General features: G+C 51.3%; 1 protein-coding gene across 1 annotated transcript; it reads right to left on the reverse strand.

Annotated features, from left to right (window-relative positions):
- Positions 1–467: 467 nt before the first annotated feature.
- Positions 468–8,577, reverse strand: C6H1orf115 (chromosome 6 C1orf115 homolog). Its single transcript, XM_074317005.2, has 2 exons — positions 8,065–8,577; positions 468–3,017 (listed from the first exon to the last, which is right to left on the reverse strand). Exons 1-2 carry the CDS (start codon positions 8,353–8,355, stop codon positions 2,898–2,900), a joined length of 411 nt encoding a protein of 136 aa, XP_074173106.2. The 5' UTR covers positions 8,356–8,577; the 3' UTR covers positions 468–2,897.
- Positions 8,578–8,943: the final 366 nt, after the last annotated feature.

Genomic DNA, 8,943 nt, shown 5'->3' on the forward strand with positions numbered 1-8,943 from the left:
GCACAGGGCTAGCAGCGGGCAGGCCAGACCCCAGGCTGCCACCTTGGAGCCCACGGGCAGGTGCAAACTGCAGCAGCCCCTAAAGGGCCAGCATTTCTCAGCTCAGGGAGAGAAACAGCTGCTTCAGAATCTTCTAACCTACTTGTGGAAAATCTCTAAATCCAAATCAGAGGTTCTGGAAATTTTCATTTTTAACATGTGTGTGAACTGAAGCTCCTGCACAGGGAAGCCTGCTATGCTGGACTTGAGAACGGCCCCACCTTTACCAGCCAAGCAGAGTTCCAGGTGAGTTGGGGCCTCTCTCCCCGCTCCTGGGCCTCAGAGCATCACTGGGCTTCTCCATGTGTCCCAGGGAGGTCCCCCGACGGGCCGTCACCTGCTGTAGGAAGTCCACGGCCTTGGCTGGCATCTCTCGGGCAAGGCTAGAAAGTGAGGGAACCAAAAAAAAAATCTTCCTACGCAGAAAATTAAACCAATTGGAGTTTTATTTACACAAGAGGGCAAGAAAAGGATACAAAAGAAGCCTCAACGTCAAGCGTGTAAAGGAAAACCTCCAAAACTCAATCCTCAGTAGGGTGTGGACCCTGATATTTAAAAAAAAAAAAATGAAGAGAAACAAGAGGCAAGAAGATCGTCTGCAATACGGGTGCCCCGTCGTGGAGTAAGTGACTACTCAGGCTGAGTGACAGGGTGAAGCTCATCTGCTGTCCCATGAAGCTGGCTCCCAGGACAATCCCTGTGAGGTTTCGACTTTTCAAATTCCTGGGTTAATGCTTAACTAGACTTCAGATGTACTTCAAGTACATGCAAGACCAAATGTACTTGACCTGATGGTATCTCCAATTTGGGGGGCAGGGAGGGAAGGTCTTCCTCTCACAGGCCTCAGTCACTCTTGTCCCTTCCTGGGCTCACATTTCCATTTCCCCAGAGACTCAGTGGGCATCTCTGGGGCTGGTCAGCATCCCCGGGCCCCGGGGGAGGGGTATCCTCCATGCCCACCGCGGGCTCCCTCCTTTCGGCTTCCTTCCTATGACCGGTAGGCAGAGCAGACCTGACTTTCCCATGAAACTGTGCTTGGCTTTTTCTCCAACTCACATCTCTTTTCTTTCCGAATCCCAGGGTGGACAGGCGAGCTAGCATTATCTTATATGTGTGAAAATGTGTCATTATCTGCATTCATCATTTGAGCGAAAACGAAGACATTTGTTTTCTCTTTTCCTCACAAATATTAATGATGCAGGAATTGGATCCAAGTTCGTCTCCACGTGAGCCTGCAGAATGGGAAGCCGAGTCTCGCATCGTGGCTGCAGCTTCTTCCTCAACCCATTCCTTTTTCTGTCTGTCCATCTGTCTTCCCACTTCTCCACATCCCAGTGCCATCTGGTGGGGCTTGGTCGGTGAAGCATGACCACTCAGGCCTCCTTTCCATCGCCTGAGAAAACTTCTAGGAGCAACAGGTCGGTGTGGCCACTGACCCTGAGCAGCGGTAACTGTTTTGGACTTCTGGATATTCTGGAAACAAAGTCAGAATAGTGGCCAATCATGGGGGCACGGCAAGGGGGACCCCTCTTTCTTTCACCTCCCTGTCCAATGATCCAGTGAAAGTCCATGGGTCCTCCTGGGGGAGAGTCAGGACCACGCCCACCCTAACGTTTGGATCCAAGTGAGATGAGGTCAAAATGGGCAGCACAAAAGTGGAGAGGATGCCACAAAGTCAGCCCATGTGAGCTCAGGGGCCTCAGAAGGTTGTCAAGCACCAGCCATGGCACCTCTGGCCACCCAGCTTCCCCAAGTCCCTCCTAGAGCCGGAGGCCTGGCCCACCTACGATTTCCCAATGCTGATAACCCAGAACTAGATCCCGCCCTTCCACTTGCCTCGTCCAATGTCCTTTTGTCTTGTTTCCACTTCCTTTGCACCTGTTTCCTACTTACTGGTTCCTTCTCTAAATCATACACCATCGTTTCCAGACAGAGTGTCTCCCTCTCCCCCAAGCCTTCGTTGGCATGGCGTAGAGACGTTGAGCAGCTGTTGCTGGCACCTGAGTCAGGAGGCCCAGGACACCAGTCAGTGACGCATGTGGGTGAGTCTGGCCAGCCGCTAACATGTGGCTGGGTCGGACTGGGCCCGTGAGCCCTCAGGAGCACTCCCTTACTCGACCTTCCCCACCCACCCAGGCTGCATCTGAACTTGCCATTCCTTTTCACATTCATGTCAGAGAAGGGTGACGGTGACAAGCTTTCATCTACCTTAAACAGTCACGACACACTGTGAACACAGTTTCAAAGTGTCACAGCCTTCAAAGAGACTTTTCTTCCTTCTTCTCAAGACTGTAATTAAACTGCTGGTGACAAAGGGGTGGAGGAAGGAAGGAGATGGGGGACATGATTTCAGAAACAAGCCGCTCCTTTGGTGCCTTTAGAACCTAAGTCACCAAGGGCTGTGAGTGCCTGAAGGTCATAGGTCATGGAAAGGTCATGGCCTATGACCTTTCTAGAAGAACATAGCAAATTATCTCACTCCCGTATTTTCCCACTTTACCCCCCCCCCCCCCGTTAATCCCCACTCTGCTTGCCACCCAGAGTGCTTACATCTGTCAAGGGTTTGTTTCCATGCCAGTCCCCTGCCACCTAGCAAAGTAACTCTAACCCCAAACCTAATACCAGCTAATTCTCTGTGGGATTGTCCATAGGAGCCACTGAGTCCAAGAGACATGAGGAGCTCAGCAGGTGGGCAGGGGTGTCCCATTCACGACGCTCATCCAGTTCAACAAAGAAAGGCCTTTTTTTTTTTTCTTCCAAGTATTTTGTGGGTTCAAGTCTAAGATGCTTCTGGATTTGCATGGCTCCGGCAGTAGAGGCTTCCATTATTCTGGAGGGATCCGCCTCAGCAGCTCCCACTAGCGGACAAATGACACGACGCTGGTGGCCACTCCAAAAGGGGCGGAGTAAGCCGCGGCGAAACCCTGCAGCCCCATGACCATGTAGCGGCATCCTTTGGTGATGACCTTCCCAACGTTCTATTTTTAGGAAGAAAAGAGAAGAGCAGAGGGTCAGGTTAAGCAACTTTGAAATTCCTCATGCACAAGGGTGACCTACATAAAGAATCACTGTGCCTCATTTTCCCAGGGCAAATTAGCAAGTTACCAGGTTTGTCTCAAGCCCACCCCTGGCCCAAGAACACGTGGGGGCTCAGGACAGATGTCGCCACCTTGCAAAGGCCTTTCCAGCACTGCGTATTTCCAGACAATTCTGAGGTCTTGGAGACAGCAGTGAGGCTGCTAGCAAAGCCTGCCTGGACCTCCCTCTACGTCCAGGGTATATTCCCATCTGACCCACACCTGATTCGGGGGACACTGCCCTGTGGACTTCTCAAGGAGACATTAGGGTGCACGCCTGTGTGTGTGTGTGTGTGTGTGTGTGTGTGTGTGTGTGTGTGGAGGGGGGAGTGATGTTGCTAAGAGCTACATCTCTATGAAAGGGTAATAAGAGTCAGTAGGAGGGGGCCGGCCCGGTGGCTCAGGCAGTTGGAGCTTCGTGCTCCTAACTCCGAAGGCTGCTGGTTCGATTCCCACATGGGCCAGTGGACTCTCAACCACAAGGTTGCCGGTTCAACTCCCGCAAGGGATGGTGGGCTGTGCCCCTCCCGCAAGGGATGGTGGGCTGTGCCCCCTGCAACTAGCAACGGCAACTGGACCTGGAGCTGAGCTGCGCCCTCCACAACTAAGACTGAAAGGGCAACAACTTGACGCTGAACAGCACCCTCCACTACTAAGATTGAAAGGACAACAGCTTGACTTGGAAAAAAGTCCTGGAAGTACACACTGTTCCCCAATAAAGTCCTGTTGCCCTCCCCCCAAAAAAAATTAAAAAAAAAAAGTCAGTGGGAGAATTTGAGGAACCTGCTTGAAACAACAACAAAGGTGTCCCTCTGGCAGCACATCTAACACTCAAGAGCAACCCTTATAAACGATGCCACCAGAATCATGGCTGGCCTGCGTTAGACTTGACATTTTGAGTACCTGCACTTCATTATCCTCAGCTTGGTATTCAAAAAAAAGGAATAAAAGGAAAAAAAAAACCTGCTGGTATTTTTTAAAAAAAGAAAAAAAACCCTGCTTGTCACTTCATCTTTGCAATTTAGGGGAAAAAAAAAAACTACTGAAATAGCTCATCAGTGGGAACACTGTCAAAGCACAGATTTGAGAATACGTGAGGCAAAGAACTGTGAAATATCTATCAACGGCCATTTCGGTATCATTCGCGGGAGGAGATTTGCATCAGCCCATGCTACAGATGAGGAAACTGAAGCAGAGAGAGGAGAGCATCGCCCGAGGATGCACGCAGTAGGTGTCCAGGCAGTCTGGCTCCAATGCCCACGCCTCATGGCAAATCTTTTCTCCCTCTTGAGCTAAAGGTTATTCCACACCCTACCTTTCCCCTCTCCAACCCTCTTCTAGCTGCCCAATTAACAAAATTTAATGACTTTCCTTATCCACACCTCCCCCTGTGGCTCTCGGAAGTACCTGGGAAAGGCACCTATTATTTTACGCTAAGTTTGGGGTTAGTTTCCTCACCCCGACTCCTCACTCATCCCAACTGCTTCTGCACAGGCAGGGACCAGGTGACACTGGCCTCCAGCTTTGCTGCTCTCTAGCTGCGCAGCCTTGAATAAATAGCTTCACTTCTTTAAACTCCCGTTTCCTTTGCTGCAAAGTGGGGACCCCAGTTGAGTGGATTCAGAGACAATGCACGTGACCTGTGCACAGAGCACTCGGCACCCTGCGGGAGCACAGCAAACTCATGTCGCTTCCCCTTCCCCGAACCCAGAACTGCAACAACAATGAAGGTACCATATCAACACTAGTATCATTTCTTCAAAAGCAACTGGGGACACTGGACCAGCTCAGCTCCGGGGTCGGCCCCAGGTTGGAGCCATGGGGCTGCAGGGCAGTGTGATCAATCCCTTCCCATTTCACAAGGGCCACACATTTTTCTTTCCCTAGGATCAGGAAGGGATGTGGGTGAAAAATTTGGGCAGTTCACAGATGAATGGGAACTTTAATCACCTTTCCTTGAAGGAAAAGCCACCCATGCCTTCAGATAGTCACGTGTCGCTTAATGGACAGGGATACATCTGAGACATGCATCATGAGGGAATTGCATTGTTGTGTGAGCATCGCAGGGCTCATTCACACCTATGTGGTCCAGCACACCTAGGCTGCATGGTCCAGCCTGCTGCTCCTGGGATACAAGCCTGCACAGCGTGTGACTGCCCTGAATACTGCTGGCAGCTGTCACCCAGTGGCAGGCATAGTACTTTTATACGTATGACAGGCAGCCCACTCTGGGTCCCTTCAGTGCTACAATGTTACGATGGCTAGGACCTCATTAGGGGACAGGAATTTTTCAGCTCCATTATAATCTCACGGGACCACTGTCGTATATCTGGTCCCCCATTGACTGGGTCATCATTACGGGGGCAGAAGACTGTGATGTGGAGCTGTTTCCAGGTCACTCGTGATTCACTGAGCCCCAGCAAGGTAAAGTTTCACCTGGTGACAAAAGCAGGGGAAAAATCCTTCCCACGTTTCTAGCTGAGCTGTGGCTGTTCTCCTGGGTTTTCAGCAAAGAAGGGTCAGCTGTCTCACCGACTCGGTTGTTTCGGAAAAACTGGAAGCTGAAGCTGGCTTTTGTTTTGAAAGGCAGAAAGGGCATGGCCAACCCTCACATGACCATGTTCTCTCCCCTGGCCTGCTCGGTCTAGCGAACTAGTGTGTAACACGCTAGAGCTTTCACGTGTCCTCACCTCTGCTCGTGCTCTTCCCTCCGCCTTGGATATCACCCCCTGTCTATCTGGTGAATTATTTTTCTTTTTTTTTAACTGAAGTGCAGTTCGTCTAACATAAAACCTAATCATTTGAAAGTAAACAATTCCGTGGCACTGAGTACATTCACAATGTTGTGTGACCACCACGTCTATGAACTTCCAAAACATTTTCATCACCCCAAGGGAATCCCCAGACCCATTAGGCAGCTGCTCTCCATCCCTTCCCCCTCCCCAGGCCTTGGCAACCACCAATCTGAGCTCTGTCTCTCTGGGTTTGCCCATTCTCGATATTTTATATAAATGAAATCATACATGCAGCATGTGACCTTCTTTTACTTAGCATCATGCTTTAGAGGTTCACCCATGTTATAGCGTGTGTCAGAACTTCATTCCTTTTTATGGTTGAATAATATTCCACTGTATGTATAAATTTTGTTTACCAGTTGATCAGTTGATACACATTTGAGTTGTTTCTACCTTTTGGCTACTACGAATAATGTTTCTATGAAAATGTATACATATACATGTACATATTATATGCACACATATATACATGTGTAAGTATATGTGTGTGGGTGTGTGTGGGTGTGTGTGTCTGAGTACCTCTTTTCAATTCTTTTGGGTATATTGCCAGGAGTGGAATTGCGGAGCTATAGGGTAGTTCTATATTTAACTTTTTTGAGGACCTGCCAAATTGTTTACAGCATCTGCTCCATTTTATATTTCCACCAAGAATTCACAAGAATTCCAATTTCTCCACATCCTTGCCAACACTTGTTATTTGGGAGTTTCTCTGTTTTCTTTTTTTTTTCTCCATAATAGCCACCTCGTGGGTATGAAGAGTGGTACCTCAAAGTTACCCTGTGAAACCTTAAGTCCTTCTGAGCCCAGTTTTCATTTCACCATTGATTTGAAAACTTTCCTGTCTTCACAGCCTGGTCCCTGAGAATTCACTGCCAAGGTCTGAACCAGGCAGCCCCAGGGTGGTGCCCCAGCTATCCCAGGTCTCCCTGGGAGGCTGTGGACTTCTCTAGGGCAGGGCTGCATCGTATATCCACTTTGTATCTCTGGTGCTGAGCGCAAACTGTCGTGTAGTGAGCGCCCAGAAAGCATCTGCAAGTGCCAGCCTCTGAGCTGAGAGCTCCACATTATCAGCTCACCAGCTGAGGCAAATGATGGCCTCTTCGTGCTCAACGGGGACCAGGAAGAAGGATGATTAATCCTAGCATGACACTAAGCCTGAAAGTCCCAACTTTATAGTTTGTATTAGTATATTTTATCTCTGCTTGCTTGTATACTGCTCCTAAAGCTGCTGATATGCCTTTAATGAGGATGATAAACCTATGCTTCCCGGTATGCAGACTAGCTGGTTTCAGGTCTGCTGAGGGCCACTGGAGGACACAGATAACTGGACAATAAATCAGATGGGGCCCTCGGCCTTTGGCTTGGACACAAGGAGTTTTGGATTTCCCCCTGGGTGGCTGTGTTCAGCCCCAGGGAACAGCAGCAATAGCAGCTTCCAGTGCTCCCAGGCAGGGGCACCTGGGCTTTGCCCTCCAAGGAGGACACTGACGGTTTATCCCACATTCATGCCCCTATTCCCTCTCTGTTTCTCCACCCCTCACCCACACCCGAGGCAAATGGTAGTAAGTTTACAGGTCCCAGAACACACAGATAGCTGCATATTTGTGTAGTAGTTGAGTTTTCAGGCCCCGGAAATAATCTTGGGAATATTTGGGGAACTAACCCAAACAGTTCTCAGCTAGTGGGATATCCGGGAGAGACTGTTGCGGGAAAACAGATAAACTGGGCTGCAACTTTCTTCTTTCCAACTGGGTCACCTTCTACGAGTCACCTGACCACGCTCATGCTCAGTATTCCCATCTCTAAAGCCCGGACATTGACTTCTGTCCTGCCGATGACACAAGGGAGTGTAAGGCCCACCTGGGATAAGGAACCACCTTGCTAAGTGACCCTTGGGACTGTTCCGAACCCCCCAGCAACGGGGGTAGCAGGTGGAGCGGTGCCCGGCGACACCTCTGCTTTAGTGTCTATCGTTACTTGCAACTTACTTTTTCCTCACTTCCCAGGTCACAGAGGGAACCGTTTGGGGGGTTTTAATAATGAACGCTGGCGAGAAGGTGGGGGTGGGGCCGAGGGGGGACGCAGGGGCAGCCAGAGCAGCTGAGGACAGTCAGAGGGTGGGAACCAGGTCAGCGGGCGACCGGGGCCCCTACCTTGCCGTACTTCTTCAGTTTCTGCCGGTACCTCCTCCTGGGCTTGTCGCCCTGAGCCGGCTCCTCCAGAGGCTCGTAGCGCTCGGGCAGGACAGCCAGGTGCACCCGCCGCGCGCTCCGGGTCCCCGGGCGCTCCGCGCTCGCCGCGCTGTCGGTCACCTCGTCCCCCAGCTCCAGGTGCTCCAGGATGGCGGTCGCCTCCTCGTCCCCCTCCGCCCTCCCTCGCCCCCGGAGACCGCGGCGCGGGAGGCTGCTCGCCGCCTTGCTTCGGAGCCTGGCTCCCACCGTCATGATGCCGCGGCCCCTCCGGCGATGGTCGGAGTGTGAGTGTGAAGACACCAACCTTTGCTCCCCGCGGGCGGCACCACCCCAGCCGCCAGCCCGCGGGCAGCAGCCGGGACGGGGCGGGGGACTTGAGGTGTCAGCGCCCTCTGGCTGTGGGGCCCGGGATTGCGGCGGCTCCACCTGGGCCTGACTCGGTACAGGAGCGCTCAGCCCGCCTCCCGCACCGCCACCTGTGGGCGAGGGATACCCCGACACGTCAATGCATCCAGAACTTACAAATCACGTTGAACCGCACACTTGCCACGAAAAAAATGAACCCCAAATAATGAGACTGCATTTGTCCACGTGCAAACTGGCGGATGATAATGACGATGACGACAGTAATAAAGATTATACTCCTTGCTGGTGGAGGAATGGCGAGATGATCGTGGTAACACAGTATTCATGGGATGCCAATTGGTGACAAGCTTTTGGGAAGGCAATCGGAAAATATGTATCAAACGTCCTGAAAAATGGCCATACCTTTCTAGGTGCCTCTCTTAAGGAAATACTCAGGCGAAGCATTATGTCCTTGGTGTTAATCCCAGTCTGACG

This window comes from Rhinolophus sinicus, chromosome 6 (assembly GCF_057876585.1).
Source record: "Rhinolophus sinicus isolate RSI-liver-muscle chromosome 6, RSI-T2T, whole genome shotgun sequence".
NCBI lineage: Eukaryota > Metazoa > Chordata > Mammalia > Chiroptera > Rhinolophidae > Rhinolophus > Rhinolophus sinicus.